The sequence below is a fragment of the Kogia breviceps genome, chromosome 8, assembly GCF_026419965.1.
Source record: "Kogia breviceps isolate mKogBre1 chromosome 8, mKogBre1 haplotype 1, whole genome shotgun sequence".
NCBI classification, from domain to species: domain Eukaryota; kingdom Metazoa; phylum Chordata; class Mammalia; order Artiodactyla; family Physeteridae; genus Kogia; species Kogia breviceps.
The window spans coordinates 82,803,177-82,821,710 of NC_081317.1; the positions used below are offsets into that span (position 1 = coordinate 82,803,177).

The following is an 18,534-nucleotide window of genomic DNA, read 5'->3' on the forward strand; positions in this document are numbered from 1 at the left end:
CTAGAAGCAACAGGGTTATTGAGGGCATTGGTAGTTGGGAAGACAGCAGGAAATGGTTATTCTGTGAGAAAAACAAGTGGCAAGTTCAGACTGTGTACTAAGTATCTACGAAACAGCAGGTGTTGGGCTCCAAAAATCTCTAGCTAGTCATATACAACTAAGCCATTTCTTTTCCTAATTTTATGAAATCAAAATGAAATCCCAAAGACATAGTTACCAGGACAGATCTATTAACGCTACATATGCTGGAAATATGTAGAGATAGATAAACACAATGTTACTAGTTTTAATTTTTGTGTGTGTTTCTAACCAAAGATAACCTTTGGAAGAAAACAGTATACCAAGCACACCTTATCTGTGTCAACTGAGATGTTGTCAATTACCAATTAAGTGGTTTTAAACCCTTATTTAATTTTAAGAAGAGCAGCAATATCCGTTACAATATTTGGGTACACTTTATTTTTATATGGGTTAACATTCTGCTATATTTCATTTCATTCATTCTTTTTGAGAAACTGAAAACAAAGGGAAATTGAGGGTAACTTGATTATTTCCAACCAGTATCTGAGTCTTGCAGTATCTCATTATGCAGCCCTTTCTTCCCATTATTTTTATATATTTTTTGCAAATAATAGTCATTTTTGACCCATATCCAGCATAAATAGCTTTTCACTGATTCCTAACTTAAGACAACTGAAATGTACAATCATGTGGCAGTATAAATTTTAAAATTACAGTTCGTACACCTTGACAATCAAGATAGTCTGAAGTACAAAAAGTAAATTGTCCTTTAGCTGAATTACCTTTTTTAAATATTAGACCTGCTAGTTAAACTACAAAAAAAATACAAGTTTCGGGTGTTCCTTAAATACCTTTTGTAGATGTCATCTGCTAGTAAACAACATATGCAGGTTTCTAGAAGATTTTTTCCCCCCAATCTATTCATGACATTCAACAGAGCTCTTCATATGAAAATGTATTTAAAAACAAACACTTTGAGGGGATTTATTTACTTTTGTTATTTCCCTTTGTTTCAGATATGAGGCACAAACTTCTGAATTTAAGCTCTGTAAGGCATAGTACAAACCTCCAATTTACAAATAAGGGATTCTCTGTGGGTTGGAACTGCCATGTCACGCAAAAAGGGAAAAATCATCTGTAAACTGGTACACTGCAATGTGTTAAGTGAGTCATGAAACGGCTGCTTGCCTTGGTCTGCTGAAGAAAGGTTTCTGTGTTTTGTGTTTTTGTTTTTCAATAAGACATGCCCAAGTCACCACAAAACTCGCCACAGGCCTCCGTTAACTGTTACCGAGAGCATCAACAAGAGGGGTCCAGCGGCACACGCTTAGAATGCTTGCAATCACAATAATAATAGAAAGCATGAGTAAACTTTGTTTTTATACAAAACTGAAAAGAATCCCTTCCCACCCCAGACCCTTCAGTAAAACCCCAAACAAAGAAACAAAAAAGAAAATCCTCTAGCTTCGACTGACTAGTGTGGATACAATTCGGTTTCTATGCGTCACTGTAACTAGGGTGATCAATTTTTTCCTTTCTCAAGAGAAGGGATCTTGTCATGCACCCTACGATGAACAGTGAGACCACAAACCTCAATTCTGCATAGCAATTCCATCCCGATTTCATAAAGACAAATATAACAATCTTTCCCTGTTTTGCTCAGCTTCTTTGAGCTTTGAGATCAGGTTTAATTGACTACATCTACTATAGCTCTATTAAATAGAATATCTTGATTCCCTAAAACTGTAACACTTATGACCTTGTGATGAGGTTTTCTCTATACACACTGTAGGCCTTCAAATGTTGTTATTCTTTTTTTTTTTCTTTTTTCTTTTTTTTTTTTTTTTGCTGCACCAAATTTAAGATCGCCCTTTCAGGCAAGCAGTGGTTGCTAGCTGTTAAAACATTTCCTTAGTGGATCACAATAGCTTCTAAAACTGCCTTTCTAATAAAGGCCATCAGAGAGGTAATACTAAACTGTGCATATTTGCCAAATAAGAATATGAATTGTATAAAAGCTCATATTCCAATCCTAGGTCAAATGGCAAAAGTTCTACAAAGTTGGTTCCCATGTTTGTATAAAAGCTCCAACTGATTTTTGCTATGAAATTACCTTTGGGTCTTAAGACCTTTGGGTCTTACAATCAGTATACCTCTACTCAGGAATGTGCAAATGATTTTATATAGCACGATGCTAGTACCGCTCCGTACGATAGTAAGGTTTTTTTTTTTTTTTCTTTTCTAAATGGAAAAAAAAAAAAAAAAATCCCTAGTCAGAAATAAACTGACAAATTTACATTCTCCTCTCTTAAAAAAGTAAATAAAATAACATTATTCAAAATGTGAATTAGCTATAAGACACACAATACAATTACATAGATACATATCAATACAGCACATTCAATCTGCCAAAAAATTAATGATTACAAAGCCAGTATGGATGATGCAATATCAAGGGAGAGATGTATGTACAATGATTAGAGCATTCGTAATTGCACTATACCTACAGGCAGTCTGTTTCTTAATTAAATTACAGGTGCTTTCTGAATAAGGAGAAAAAAAAACAAGTAACCTGTATAGTTTGAGGCTGGGAGAGTAAAGAATGGGAACATCCCATTACTCCTTAGTAACTCTGGTACTCATCTGATAAGCCATTGATTTTTCTCCCTCTCCTTTACTGTTCCAAAAGAATGATGTATATGAAAGTTTAGACTTGTGCCAAATAGTACTGTAGTTAAACTGAGACCAGCATCATGGCCTAATTCTAACTTCCCAGCAGGTTTAAAATAGTCATGACTTATTTTCTTAAATCATATTTCAACTCAAACTGCTTGACAGAAGCTCATCAATACATGTGCTGTGTTTTTTGCATTGGTTGAAAAATTGCACATATAGAATTCCAGATCTCTCTCTCCTACTATGTTCAGTTATATAAATACATGTTCTATAGAACAGAGAGGTTACTTTTGAGTTTCGGTCCACAAATCTTCCTTAAGTTCAACTCAGCCAGTCACCAGTTTAAGATCCCAAAGATGGCAAACTAGCAGTAACTTCAGATTCTGCAAATTAAAGGTGTCAGAATAATACTATCAATCAATGTTCTTGGCAGACCTACTTGACCTTAAAGAACACAAAGTGAGTAAAACTGGCTTCCAATGAAGAGATAAAAGCAGATTTCATGGGGTATCACACAGGACAGCTTTTCCGCATTGTTGATTTAGATGCTCAACATGGAATGTGGACACAAAACAATGTGATTTTAAGGGCAAAGAAAAGGATGGAGTATGAGAGTCAAAGTGACAGTGACCGTTTGGCAACTGGTGTTTCATGTTCATTTGCAGCCAAACATTTTAGGCTTCACGGTCTTACTCTCTTACATTTTAAGATACTGGCTTTTATCTTTTAGGTTCTTACTAAAAATTTTTTTTTTAAAGCCAGCTTTGGCAACACATACCCATTAATATAAGTCATTTAAAAAATTGTGGCCCAAACACTAAGAAAAAAAAAGGGGGAGGAAAAGTTTGAACTGAAGGAAACAAAAATTAAGAGCAACCTATGAAAAGGATCCGGGTAGCAGCCATTGGGATAATGTAGTGTCTCTTGGCATCTTTTTTTGGCATCTGCAGTTTGAAGAAAGCAGGGTGAAAAAAAAAAAAAAAAAAAAAAGGGAAGGAAAGGAGGAAGGACAATGGCACATGGCATTTCAAAAGAAAGGACTTCTGTGTGTCTTGGCCCTTGCCTTACTGACTGCTGTACAGTTCACTGAGCAACCAAGCTATGGCTGAAGGTAGAAATCCAAAAAAAAAAAAAGACACTTAACCGTTAGATGAGCATCCACTGTCCCAGCCCAAAGTGAGGCAAAACAATATATTTATATAAAAAAAACCCTCTACGTGTGTATCCAGAGCAATACATTTAAAACCACAGTATTAATACTTATAATCCTTCAGCAAAAACTACAAACTGTTAAATTAAGCTGATGTTGATGGCTTAAGTTGAATGACAATTGTCCTGACTGTATCATTTGAGAGAAAAACTTGACCAAGAATGGAACTAGGATAAAGGCCATTGTAATGTGGGAAGAATCAGGAGGAAGGGGGGATGGGTTAGGAAAAGGAAAATCAGCTTCATTTTGCTTAATAGAAAAGAAGAGGGGAGAGAGAGAGAGGAAGAAACAGCTCTTTGTGAGTGTATGACTGAGAATTTAAAATACATTGAGTCACAAGGTTTTGCCTAAAAAAAAGAGAGGAAATGTGCTGGGACTGTACTTCAGCATCCTGTTTTTCCTCTGAATAGTTTAAATAAAATCATAATATTTACTACAAACTCTGTGGACACATTCACACAGAGTCCAGGACGGCAATAAATTAGTATTATGCAAATTGTTTTCCACAGAAATACAGTCCCTCTTGTATAGCTTCAATAGCCCACCAGGGAAGGGAAGGGCGCTGTCAAGGAGGCACAATTAGACTAGATTGTACTCCTTCAGGTTCAATTGGAGGATGGTGTCTTTGACGGCAGCAAAGACAAAGCGGATGTTCTCGGTGTCTGTGGCGCATGTGAAATGGGAGTAGATAATTTTGTCACTGTCTGGATTCAGGTCCACGAACATCTTCAGGATGAATTCTCGAGCTGCCTGGGCATCTCGCTGGGGTCCTGTTGGCCAAGGGAGGAAAGGGACATTTGTCAGCTGATCTGTTAAGGCATTTGCTCAGTAAATGTTTACTGATGCTCAAAGACCTCTTCAGTGCAGGCTGGATCTGTTATAAGCATCTTCCTCAACACTACTATGTGTAATTGCTCCTCTGTCACTTTACCTGCCCATCCATCCACAGAATGTGATTAGGTGAAAACAGGCAGACAGCTTGAAGGGCAGGCTAAGTTTAGCTCTGATTCTTTGGGAGATAGGGAGCCACAGCAGAATCTTCAGTAGGGGTGTGATTAGTTTACTTCTGTTGGACAGAGTTAACTGTGCTGGTTTCAGCTGCATAATAAGCATGTGTACTACATAACTGCCTCAGGCTCTCTTGTCAATCTGCTCCCGTGTGTCTCCCCTCCCCCACTCCATGATGGGTCATTTTACATTCTCCAGCCTGAAATCTCTCTCAGAATAAAAAACCTGTTCCTTAAGGTCTGGTCCATCTATCTACAGCTGTCCTCTGTAGCCTCACTTCTGGTGTTTCTGAGCAAACCACGTTTATGAGAATTCAATTCACTACGTGTGATGATTTAAAAAGCTGGTTTACATTTTCTTACATTTATCCAGGGTCTCTTATGTGCCAAGCACTGTCTCAGAAGGATTATGGCACATTTATCAGGATATATGAAGAACTTATTTAATAATTTTGTAACCGATTCTTAGATATGACACTAAAGTCACAGGCAACAAAAGAGAAAACAGATCAATTGGACTTCATCAAAGGTACAAACTTTTGTATACCAAAGGACATCAAGAAAGTAAAAAGACAACCTACACACTCTGCTGTACAGCAGTAATTAACACAACATTGTAATTCAACTATACTTTAATACAAAATTTTTTAAAATGACAAAAAAACCCCCTACAGAATGGGAGAAAATATTTGCAAATCACGTATCTGCTATGGGGGTAAATATCCAGAATATACCAAGAGCTCCTACGATTCAATAACAAAAAGACAACCTGATAAAAAGATGGGCAAAGGACTTGAATAAACATTTCTCTCAGGAAGATATATAAATGGCCAATAAGCACGTGAAAAGATGTTCAGCATCATTAGGGAATGCAAATCAAAATCACAATAAGATACCACTTCACATCTACTAGAATGGCTATAATCAAATCAAGTGGAAAAATAACAAGTGTTATAGCAAGCATGTGGAGGAATCTGAACCCTTGTGCATTGTTGCTGAGAATGTAAAATGGAAAACAGTTTGATGGTTCCTCAAAACTCTAAACACAGACTTACCATATGAGCCAGCAATTCCACTCCTAGGTATATACCCAAAAGAATTGAAAGCAGGGGCTCTATCAGATACTTGTACACCAATTTTCATTGCTGCATTATTCATAATAGCCAAAGGGTGGAAACAACCCAAGGATCCATCGACAGGAATGGATAAACAAAAGGTAGTATATACATACAATGGAATATTATTCAGCCATAAAAATTAAGTTCTGATAGATGCCACAACATGTATGAACCTTAAACACTATGTCAAGTAAAATAAGCCAGACACAAAACGACAAATATTGTACGATTCCACTTATGTGAAGTACCTAGATTAGGCACATTTATAGAGATGGAAAGTAGATTAGAGGTTACCAGAGGCTAGGAGGAGGAGAAAAGGGGAGTTATTGCTTAATGATTACAGAATTTGTTTGGGGTTGATGACAGTTGTGGGAATAGTGATGGCTGCAAAGCACTGTGAGTGGAATTATAATATCACTGAATTGCATGCTTAAAAATGGTTGAAATGGCAAATTTTACGTTACATATATTGTAGCATAATTTTTAAAATTAACATACCAAAAAGCATTGAATTACATGCTTTAAATGGGTGGATTTTAAATGGTATATGAATTATATCTCAATAGGGTGTAATAGATCCTAATAAATATATTAATTTAAAACTTGTAAATTAAAAGCAACACTAAAACACCACCACCACCTATCAAGGATTGAGCACCTTTCTCATATGCGTCTTTGTGGCACTATACATGTGCATTTCTCCCATTTTTTCCAGTTCTGTACCATGAAAGAAGGTCTTGCGCTATAACCTCCACTCCTCCTCTCTCAGAAGACCCTCTCGGGATCCACAGCTTAGATTTTTTTCTGTCAGTATTGTTATCTACTGGTTGGGACAAAGAAATCTTTGAAATTTCTACCGAGGGCCTGCAGATTCTAACAAAATGCATTGTGAGTTTCAGACAGCCAACCTGAAAACTTTTCAAACCAATCTTACTGCAAAATAATGGATCATTCTCATTTGTACAATTTACAAAAGGAATGTTTGAATTTCTAACTTCAGAGCCCAGAATTGAAATTTTTGTCAATGATTAAGAAGGCTGACATCATAATGAATTAAAAAGTTCCACAATTACAAATATGTAATATCTATAATCACTTAATGTCCTAGCTTATTTGATGTACTTATTGTTAACATAATAATTCCATAGCAGTAATAAAAATATTTAAAACCAGGACTAATAGATTGTTAGAACTGGTGCAGCCTCTCATTTTCATAAAAGAACACTATCTTTCTGGCTTATGAATGAATTTTTTACTTATTCTTTTTGGGAAGGAAAGGTCTACTTTTTTTTTTTTTTCTTCTAACTCTAAAGTATATCAGAACAAGACTCAAGGTCACGGAAGAGCGCTTGGAGCCTGTTACGTTTTTAAGCATAATTTGCTATTTGAATAAACATAAACTACAAAGAAATTCTTATAGTCATCATAGCAGTAACAGAGTTCCATAGTCTCTATGGACAATTTTGCAGTTCAAGTCCATGTAGAAATGGTAATTTTCCTTCCCGAAGAGAAATACAGAAATGGCATTCATTACAATGAAGACCTTGCAAGTACAGAAATGTGGAAGTGTGAAATTTAGAATACTATAAACATGTTTATGATAAAAATATCACTGCAGAGTGGGCCTAGAATTTTTTCTGTCTTAGCTCATCTTACAAGGGCTTGAAGTCTCCTGGAATGACAGCTGTGTTTGCTTTATGAATAACAATCAGTGTCTGTCTGTCTTTTTCCACGGCCAAGTTTCCTGTATGTGTTACGTGCGTTACTGGGGGAGATGGACAGTAAAAAAACATCTTGGGATTTAAAGATATTCACAATGGGCACATGTTAGAGGGAAGATGCTCACACTCATAGTGATGGGATATCTGGGGAAATTATTGGCCAAAGGAGATGTGTAAAGAGATTAGGAAGACGCTGCACGGAGAGTGGAGAACAGTACTCCTAACACGTGTCGCACTGCAGGAAACCAATCCCGCTGTGCTGTGCGTGCCGCCGCCTCACGCACCGTGAGCCCCGGTGGGTCTGCTCTGTAGGGCCGTGCGGCCTCTGTCCTCCCGTGTGCAAGCGTATCACGGAAACATGCGCTGGCCTGTAGGCGGGTGCTGCGTCGGGAAGTGGGGGTCATTTCCCATCCGTGGATTCTCACCAAGTTCTGAGAAAAACGACAAAGAGCCTCTCCTTCCAGGTGTGTGAGGCAAGCATGCGTGTGGGTGTAAGCCGGATGCTTCGTGCCCATCTTATTCGGGCAGACCTCGTGTTTAAGGAGCCAGCCTGTTGCCGTGGGAGAGAACTAACACAAAGTTACTTCCTTCCACAGTTTCCTCAGGAGCACCGAGGACTCTAGGCTCTGGCGCTTGTGACGTGGTGGCAGGCGAGTGGCAAAGTAGAAGGAGGAAAAGAGAATAATACACTGTCTAGGCTGGGCAAGTCTCGTTTTAAAGGAACCTCAAAGCACAAAGGAAAATGTACTTGGACAGAGGATGGGAACACACTGCTACCCAAAACAGTACTATCTCTAATACCTGACAACACCCCCACATGGTAGAGTCAGCAACGCTTAGAATCTTACATGCATCTGAGAAGGGAACTTCATTAAACACGTAACGTTCCCCTTCCAAGAGTAGCACCATACCAAATGCATGGGTGATGAAAAGATGAATAAAACTCCATCCTCTCGATGTGTCTGTGTCTTCGTAGAAAGCTAGGAGGCCAAATGAATTTTAGTTTTGAAGCGAAACTACCACTCTGAGGGAGTTTGCAGAACAAAAACACTGCTGAGCTGATGTCCATGCCAGATACCCTTTGCTGATAATGTACTTTTAAAAAATGGCCTCTTACTGTTGCACCTCTATAATAGGTACTTTTGGGTTTGTGCTCTTCTCTGTGCCAGGCAGTGTGCTAAGTAACTTACATGTGTGATTCCATTCAATTCTCTTTTACTCAGGAAGAAACTCAGTGGTTGAATAAACCTGTCTGAGGCACCATAGCTGGTAAGGGGCAGTGCTGGTTCTTTGTGACATTCAAAGCTTGTCCTCTTACCTGCTGTTCATCTAGATCTGGGTTTGGCAAACTTCTCTGTTAAAGGACCAGTGAGTAAATATTTTCGGCTTTGTGGACCACTTGAGCTCTGTCACAGCTACTCAGTTCTGCCGTTGTAGCATAAAAGTGGTCAGACAGTATATAAATGAATGGCTGTTTCGATAAAACTTGATTTCTAAAAAGAGGCGGCAGGCCGTAGTTAGCCACTCCTAACCTAGACTTAAGCACGTATGGGGAGATGGGTGTGGACTGTGCACGTAAGTTCTTACAGGGCAGTGGCTGTGACTCTTTCACCTGTTTCACAGTGGCTGGGTGTGGATTCATTTTGTTAACCAATCTATCAAGTATTTCTCGGAAGGGGTTGGGTGTCATGCCCGGTCATCCAGGACTTCACAGTCTAGTTGAGAAGGCAAGATTTGTTTATAAGAAGGAAGTAAATAATGCTAAGTGCATACATATGAGTACTGAAGTGGGTGCTACAGACCCTTAAGTGCTACAGGAAAAGCTTAAAGGATGGGTGCCATCCCTCAGGATGATGGGGCTTCATGGGGTCATGAAGCCCCCCAAAAGTCAATATTTGCTAAATATTCACCATGTGTCAGGCATCGTGCTAAAATGTCACAATATGTTATCTATAATAGTCTACAAAACGGAAGTTTGGTTCTAAAGCCCAGAGCAACTAAATGACTTGATCACGGTTCTACGAACAGAAATATCAGAACTGGGATTTGAATCTGGGTAGATCGACTTCAGACCATGGGCTCTTGACCACAATGTTCTGTTTTCTCTCTAGAGAGAGGCAGAGGCAGACTGTTACCAAACAAAAGGGAAATGAAGAGGAAACTATAACGGTTGACACCAATTAGTCAGAACCAGGGGATTGTTCCCTCCTTTGAACAGCAAAAGAAAACAACTTCTTATGTGCTTTGTAATAACTATAACTTTCAGCATTGTCGGGGTATGAAACATTTCAGGTCGTCGTTAAAAGACAGGACAAACAAGAATTTGTACTCCTTCAATCACAACGTGCAGGCTTCTGAGGGCAAAGGCAGTGACGGGGCACTGCCGCGTGTTGGCTCTGGCCCTGGTCTCGGGAGGCGGGCGGAATGTGTCCCTAGCTACTGACTGGGCGGGCGGAAGAGTGCTGACTTACCATCGTATTCTGGGAAGTAGTCAACTAGGTGGGAATACATAATTTTCTCCTCTAGAAGGTCTTTCTTGTTTAAGAACAGAATAACTGAGGAGTTCTGGAACCAGGGATACGTGATAATTGTTCTAAAGAGTGCTTTGCTTTCCTCCATTCGGTTCTGAAAAAAATCATCAGAAAAACAAGGCGTGAATTACATGATTACTCAGTCTGTGAATTGTTTTATAAGTCCAACCCATCTTTGGTATGCATTCAGTTTCTGTGGCCCTGGGCTGGGCTGTAGCAGCTTTTATCAGGATTTACATGCAGAAGGCTCAGCAGCTCTTTTCATTAGGCAAACTCTCAGGTTGACAAGCGGAAGAGAATAATAATAATAAACATCTGCTGAAATAACTCTTAAGGTTGAAAGAGAATCATCAAAGGCTGAAGAATCATGCATCTGGCACACTGTCACAAAAGTCCACCAAGTGTCACAAATGTCCACCAAGAATTATTCATTCATGGCCAAATACTTAAGATCTGAATTAAGAACAAAGTACCAGGCTTCATTTTGCATTTCTTAAGCTGTGTGTACTTGGGGCTTCACTATTAGTTCTATTTCATAACAATCAAAGTTACTTAGGGGGCTTCCCTGGTGGTGCAGTGGTTAAGAATCTGCCTGCCAATGCAGGGGACACGGGTTCGAGCCCTGGTCCGGGAAGATCCCACATGCCGTGGAGCAACTAAGCCCGTGCGCCACAACTACTGAGACTGTGCTCTAGAGCCCGCAAGCCACAACTACTGAAGCCCACGTGTTCTAGAGCCCGTGCTCCGCAACAAGAGAAGCCACCGCAATGAGAAGCCCGCGCACCGCAACGAAGAGTAGCCCCCGCTCTCTGCAACTAGAGAAAGCCCCCGTGCAGCAATGAAGACCCAACGCAGCCAAAAATAAATGCTCGCTGCAACTAGAAAAAGCCCGCGTGCAGCAACGAAGACCCAACACAGCCAAAAATAAATAAGAAACAACAACACCCCCCCCCACAAAGTTACTTAATTCTTTGCCCAAAGTGCATCTGTATTCTTAGAATTATTACTACTTACTTTACAAATATATATATTCCCTGATTAGGAAAACACATGGAAAAATATTTTTAGATCACACATTTCCTATTTATCAGAACACACTTTCTCCCTAAGTTTCACTATAATTTTCATACAGAACTGTGGACATATACATAGTAATTACGTGGAGATACAAATGTAGTATTTCTCACTACCCTCAGTGTTGGTGAGAAACCATCATCAAGCCACCCTTGGTAACAAAACCTCAACGGATTCTCAAGGAATTAGTCAGCCTGGTCTTACAAACAAAGATACTAATCAAAGTTACTCTTGAGACTCACCAGCCAAAAGCTACAGAGCCTCCTAGTTTGGCCCACATCTATTCACCAGCTTCCTTCTACAGACACACTTGCTTCTAAATCATTCCCATCCTCAGGTCACGGACAAAGGCAGCACATTTGGAGACTCCTCCTTTCCCTGGTGCACGGGCACACTTCTTCTCCCAGGGAACACTCTCCAACCCCCTTAGTTCTACGTGTTATGACCAAGTCTGGGGCAATGGAAAAGACTGCTGGGGATTGAGCCCACCTCCACTGCTACCAGGTGGGTCAGTGGTTTAAGCCAGAGAATCCTATTCTCCTGGTACGTGGGCTGATTCAGGGCTGAGCTCTGAATCCAGGGCTCATGTCACCCGGAGTACTGCTTCCCTGGTTTATGGTCATCAGCGTAGCCAAGCTGCTCAACCGGTGTAATTAACCCCAGGATTTTTGCTAAGAGCTCTGGAACAGAGAACCCTGCTTTCATCAAGAAAATGGAAGAGGCATTGTATAGCCTCGAGCTTCTAGCAACCATCTTGCAACAGGGAGAAAAAGAAACCAGGTTTTAACTTCTTGGTTAAACCATACCTGAACTTGGTTATGCCTCTGGGTTTTCTGGTAACATGAGCCAATTAAGTACCCTTTAGTTTTTAAGCTAGTTTGAACTGTATTTTTCTGGTTCTCAGAAAAGGACAAGTATCATATGATATCACTTACATGCAGAATCTAAAAAAAAATGATGCAAACAAACTTATTTACAAAACAAGCAGACTCAGATGTAGAGAATGAATTTACAGTTAGCGGGGGGTGGGGTGGTTGGGGTGGGTGGGGTGGGGGGCAGGGACAGACTGGGAGTTTGGGACTGACATACACAATGCTACATTTAAAATAGACAACCAACAAAGACCAAATGTATAGCACAGGGAACTCTGCTCAATACTCTGTAACAACCTAAATGGAAAAATAATTTGAAAAAGAATAGATACATGTATATGTATAACTGAATGACTTTGCTGTACACCTGAAACTAACACATTGTTAATCAACTCTACACTAATATAATATAAAAAATTTTTAAAAGTGCTTCTAATTGATATAGCTGGATACACCTCACTCTCAATTTCTAAAAGGAAATTGAATGAATGATGTTTGAAGGATGACCATGAAGACTAAGGCTCCAAGCTGTTAACTTCTGCTCAGCTTTTGCTTTCCTGATGTAGAATGTGTCCTGAGTTTCATAGTGCAGCATTATGGAGGCCAAGTACACTCCTCTGCATTACCCTTTGACTGCTGTTCCAGGAAATCTCCGGGAAACTAAGCTCACCAAGCACAGTTTTCTAGATCCTGAATATGTCTTGCTCTTTTCTTCTATAAAGTGTACCGATTCAAATCAGGTTGAATAGGCCCACTTTTCAAAAGGAGATCTTTACCAAATCTGGTAAAGTCGATCGCCACCAAATGAAACTGAGCAGGACCCTGTGGGGCTCCTGGGCACGGAAGCCCTTCTGTGTCCCCCATTTCTTGTTTGTAGGGAATAGGCTTCAGCCTCCATGACCCTCCCAGAGTTCTAAAGGGCAGATTCAGATAGTTGCTAATTAGGGAAGGGAGGCAATGCAGAGACAAGGGAGGAGCAGTCAAGAAACAATAGTGCAGCCTTGGGGCAGGGTCCTGGTTCCACCTCAAGGGATACACATGACAATATCTTTGAACTCTTTACAGAACTAAAACCCCCAACAAATGGAAAATGTTAACTACTTGATGAAGCATTCTTCATTCCAGAGAGAAGGTTGCTGCAGTTTGAGAAACCCTGGGAACCAGAGAAGCTCATCAGGAGACCACCTGAGGCCAGATTAAAGGAATGCAGGGCCTGCACACACCCCTGAAACACTGCTACAAAACTCCTCACCAAATGCCCCTGGGTTGGGACACACAGTTTTGAGGGCACGAGCCTGCTGTGCCCCCCCTTTGCCTGGCAAAGCAATAAAGCTATTCTTTTCTACTCCAGTCAAAACTCTGTCTCTGAGATTTGATTCGGCACGGGTGCACAGAGACCAAGTTTTTGGCATCACAATCTCTTTGCGCCTACCATTGCTTACATAATTAAATACGGATGAAATGTGGGACCAGTGGAGTGAAAGGTTACTTCATGGCTCAAGGGACAGTGTTTATTTTACTGTACACATTTATCTTTAATATAAATAACATGCATAGCCTTTAAACATAATATTTACCATCTACATGCCTTTTACTGGTTATCATTACCAGTGGTAAAATTTTAAGCCTGGAAACCATATTCACTGAGAAACAATGTCTTGTAGCCTGAGATTTTTTTTTTTTTTTTTTTTTTTTTTTTGCGGTAGGTGGGCCTCTCACTGTTGTGGCCTCTCCCGTTGCGGAGCACAGGCTCCGGACGCGCAGGCTCTGCGGCCATGGCTCACGGGCCCAGCTGCTCGGCGGCATGTGGGATCTCCCCAGACTGGGGCACGAACCCGCGTCCCCTGCATCGGCAGGCGGACTCTCAACCACTGCGCCACCAGGGAAGCCCTAGCCTGAGATTTTATAGGTTGAAAATTTTAGGACTGAAGGAAAGCAAAGGCTCTAATAAGAACTGAAAGAATTAAAGGATCTAAAGAAGGTTAATTAGATAGTGACATCCCTGATATGAGAATTAACATTTTTTTCTTATTTACAGCTACAGAAATTCTAGACAGTCATACTGTGGTCTTTAGAGAAGCCTTCTCTAAAGAGTGGGTATGTACATCTTGGCCTCAACCAGGGAGCCTCCATCAGAAAGACTTACTGTAATTAGCACTCTCCAGAAGGGAAAGGGGCCCTATTTGGGGGCTTTTCTGGTTGGAGTCCTTCATGGGTAAGTCGCTAGACCCTGGGTGGAGACAGGGAAAGGGAGAGTGGTCTTGACCTTGAGTCAAAGCACAAGGAGGCATCTGAAGTCACTCTGATTAAGTTTCAAATCAGGACTGGAGCCCATAAGCTCCAGATGGGGCTCTATTGGGGCTCTATTACCAGCCTGCAGGACAACAGCCAGGACAGTGGACTGTGCCCAGCCCCGGGTCCTAGAGATGACTGTCCCTGGCTGCACTGGGCCACTGTGGAGGCATGCCCACTTACTGGCCTGGTCCCATTCAAGCTTTGCTCGTGTATGCAGTTTGGGGCTGCTCTAGGCTATTTTCCCACTTACCATGTGCTGTGTGGCCTGGGCCTGAGCTTCTCATTCAGGGGAAAGCTAAAGAGCAACAAAACGGACCGCTGATCAGCATCGGCACCCCTATGCCTTCAACCAGATCTACCGAACTCAATCCTAGAGGGGGGAGCCCCAGGAATCTACATTTTAACCAGCCCTCGAGGGGATTCTGATACAGGTTTAATTTTGTGAAGCACTGTGCGCTGTAGGGTGAGCTCCAAATTAACGTGTGTTATGAAATCACCTGGGGACATGGGTTCTGACCCAGCTTGGGGTGGGACCCAGGAGTCTGCAGTTCTCACAAGCTCCCAAGTGAAGCTGATTGTGCTGACACACGGCACACACTTGGAGGTGGAAGGTGCGGAAAGCTTGCTGAGCTAGGGACAAGAATGAGACAGGCAATGCTCTGTCCCACTTTCGTGATGAGAAGTTCTAGTCACACATCCAGCCCAGTGCCTGAGTTGTGTGATGAAAATATAACTCTGCTTGGCTTCATGCTTTTTGTTTTTCCCAATTAGGATAAGATTCTTACTTTATGCTCTGTAAGTTGTTTTTCACTCCACTGTGAGAATTCCTAATGCCTTTTTTCACCTGATCAAAACCCCCAGACTAAATCCTAAATGGACTAAATGAGATTTTCATGATGCCTTACAAGGTGGTAGACTGTGCAGTGCGGGAGGCATAATCCACTTTTCTCAGTAAAAACTGAAATCGATGAGGGAAAGGTATGTCCCGCAAGACTTGGTGACACCTGCTTTTTACTAATTCTGTAGGGCCTGGAGTTGCAAGTAAGAAAACAAAAGAGCAACGTGAGACACTGATTTTATCAGTCATCTACATGAGGATTTGTTCACCTCTGGAGACACGTTTAAAAGCCGTCTAGGGGTGGTGGTGCTAATCTCACGCTCCTTCTCTTGGGGTTAAAACCAGGTGATGCTAGTAAAGGTTTTACTCTCTTCAGCACAGGGCTCCTTGTTACCCAGGGGGGCCTGCCTTCTTATCAACCCCATCTGCCACTTCTCCCAGTCACTGAAAGCAAGTGTCTCTCCCAATGACGGGTGGCCCGACGCAGGTGAGAAAGCTGGAACAGAGGGAACAGAAATCCATGGGCCTGCCTAGTCTCCCCCCCGCTCCACAGACATGGGAAGAGCAAAGAGCCATGCTACCTGAGGACAGGCTGCCAGTGAGTGGGCACCCATTGGCCTGGGTGGTCTCCATGCAGTCACCCTGCCTCAAGAAAATGTGGCCACGGAAATAAGTGTCAGTCTTGGCCAGACCACGTGTTTGGGTCCCCCTGAAATACATATGTTGAAATCCTCACCCCCAATGTGATGGTTTTAAAAGGTGAGGCCATCAGGAGGTGGTTGGGATTAATGCCATTATAAAAGGGACCTCACAGGGCCCCAGCCCTTCTGCTATGCAAGGACACAGCAAGAAGATGGCCGTCGATGAACCAGGAAGCGGATGCTTGCCAGACACTGAAACTGCCCAAGGCTTGATCGTGGACTTTCTAACCTCCACCACTGTGCGAAATAAATGTCTGTTGTTTATAAGCCACCCCGTCTATGGTATTTTGTTATGGCAGCTCGAACAGACTAAGACGACACTGATCAGGTAAGTCACTCCTCACTCGGGCTGGAACCAGTGAAAAGGTGGAGCGCTGAACTCCATCCTGATTGCTGGCCTGGGAAGAAGGGGAGCCTACCTGTTCCCCACTTCGTAATCACAAGCAGAATGGTGGGACCATTCAGTGCCTTCCCTCCCAGGATCATCAGAAAAGGCCCTCTTTAGGCCATCACTGAGGGGTCTTACACCTCTAATCCTTAACATCTCGAATTGATTCTCAAGATCTCATACAATTCCAACAGCAAAAAAACACAATTTCTGATTAAAAGTTGGGCAGATGACCTGAGTAGATATTTTTTCCAAAGAAGATATACAGATGGCCAATAGGAACTACATGAAAAGATGCTCAACATCACTAATCACCAGGGAAATGCAAATCAAAATCACTATGAGATATCACCTCACACCTAATTAGAATGGCTATCATCAAAAAGCCAACAATGGTGCAGTGGTTGAGAATCTGCCTGCCAATGCAGGGGACACGGGTTCGAGCCCTGGTCTGGGAAGATCCCACATGCCGTGGAGCAACTGGGCCCGTGAGCCACAACTACTGAGCCTGCGCGTCTGGAGCCTGTGCTCCGCAACAAGAGAGGCCGCGATAGTGAGAGGCCCGCGCACTGCGATGAAGAGTGGCCCTTGCTCGCTGCAACTAGAGAAAGCCCTCACACAGAAACAAAGACCCAACACAGCCCAAAATTAAATAAATAAATTTATAAAATGGCTGATGTATATTTAAAAAAAAAATCAATTGAGTGTGGGCAAGGCTGTGGAGAAAATGGAACTCCTTGTAGACAGTTGGTGGGAATGTAAATTGGTGCCACCACTATGGAAAACAGTATGGAAATTCCTCAAAAAATTAAAAACGGAACTACTATATGATCCAGCAATTCCACTTCTAGGTATCTGTCTGAAGGAAATAAAAACACTATGTTGAAAAGACAGCTACATACCCATGTTCACTACAGCATTATTTACACTAGCTAAGACATGGAAGCAACCTGTGTCCATCAGTGCATGAATGGATATAGAAAACTGGTATTAAATATATATTATAATGTATAATATTACATGTAATATAAAAAAATATTTCTAATCTCTAGAAAATAATGGTTTATGCAACCCCCCTGCTGCACATGAGTGACTTAATGCTTGCTGCAAGGTAAAGCCCCAACTTCCTCAGTCTGGCATTTACAGCTTGGCACGGCCTGAGCGCAGTGCACATCTTCAATATGACCCCTCACAAATGCTCCCTTTGCCACATAAAAGGACTCAATGTCACCACCGTCACACAAGTGTGACCACGTTCCTGACCTGTAATGCTGTCCTCCTCCGAATCCTTCAAGACCCAGATCGACCTGACTTCCCTCAAAACTCTTTCCTCGAGCTCCCCTGGACTGGCCCTTCCTCACACCCTCAGCACATGGTGTCCTAGCCTTTGTTTGCCCATCATTCAGCAGACATATGTGGAGGGTTTGTGAAATGCTGGGGATGATGGTGTGTTGGAGCAGGGCCTGTGTCCTGGAGGGCGGAAGCAGACAGGAGGGCCAACATGTAGTTACAGGTCCACATATGGGCCCCTGAGAGTGGTTAAAAAAAAAAAAAAAAGGTTGGAATCACACAAGAAGGAAAGGTGTGACTGGGGAAGGCTTCAAAGCAAGGCAATTCCGAGTTGACTCTTGACAGAGAAAGGAGAGATTACAAGGAGGAAGGGAGAGCAAAAGCAAAAGAGAATTGAAACCCAGGACCCTCTGGAGTGAACTATGACGATTCTGTATAAAACAGTTCGTGGGGGCTTCCCTGGTGGCGCAGTGGTTGAGAGCCCGCCTGCCGATGCAGGGGACACGGGTTCGTGCCCCGGTCCGGGAAGATCCCACATGCCGCGGAGCGGCTGGGCGCGTGAGCCATGGCCGCTGAGCCTGCGCGTCCGGAGCCTATGCTCCGCAACGGGAGAGGCCACAACAGTGAGAAGCCCGTGTACCGCAAAACAAACAAACAAACACAAACAGTTCGTGGGCTTCTGATCTCTGCAACTTGGGCATCAAGTAAGAAAATTCTCCATTTTGAGAATGTGAAACAATTCCTCCTCATTTGGATCTTACAGTGGGGGCTGGGAGGCACATACATGCCAAG

General features: G+C 42.1%; 1 protein-coding gene across 1 annotated transcript in view; it reads right to left on the reverse strand.

Annotated features, from left to right (window-relative positions):
• Positions 1 to 4,183: 4,183 nt before the first annotated feature.
• LOC131760996 (guanine nucleotide-binding protein G(q) subunit alpha) overlaps positions 4,184 to 18,534 on the reverse strand; it is a 291,093-nt gene continuing 276,742 nt past the window's right edge. Inside the window, exons 6-7 of the mRNA XM_059071217.2 lie at positions 10,225 to 10,378; positions 4,184 to 4,677 (exon numbers count right to left, since the gene is read on the reverse strand). Coding sequence (XP_058927200.1) covers positions 4,487 to 4,677; positions 10,225 to 10,378 — 345 coding nt within the window. The 3' untranslated portion in view covers positions 4,184 to 4,486. The remainder of the gene's footprint in view (positions 4,678 to 10,224; positions 10,379 to 18,534) is intronic.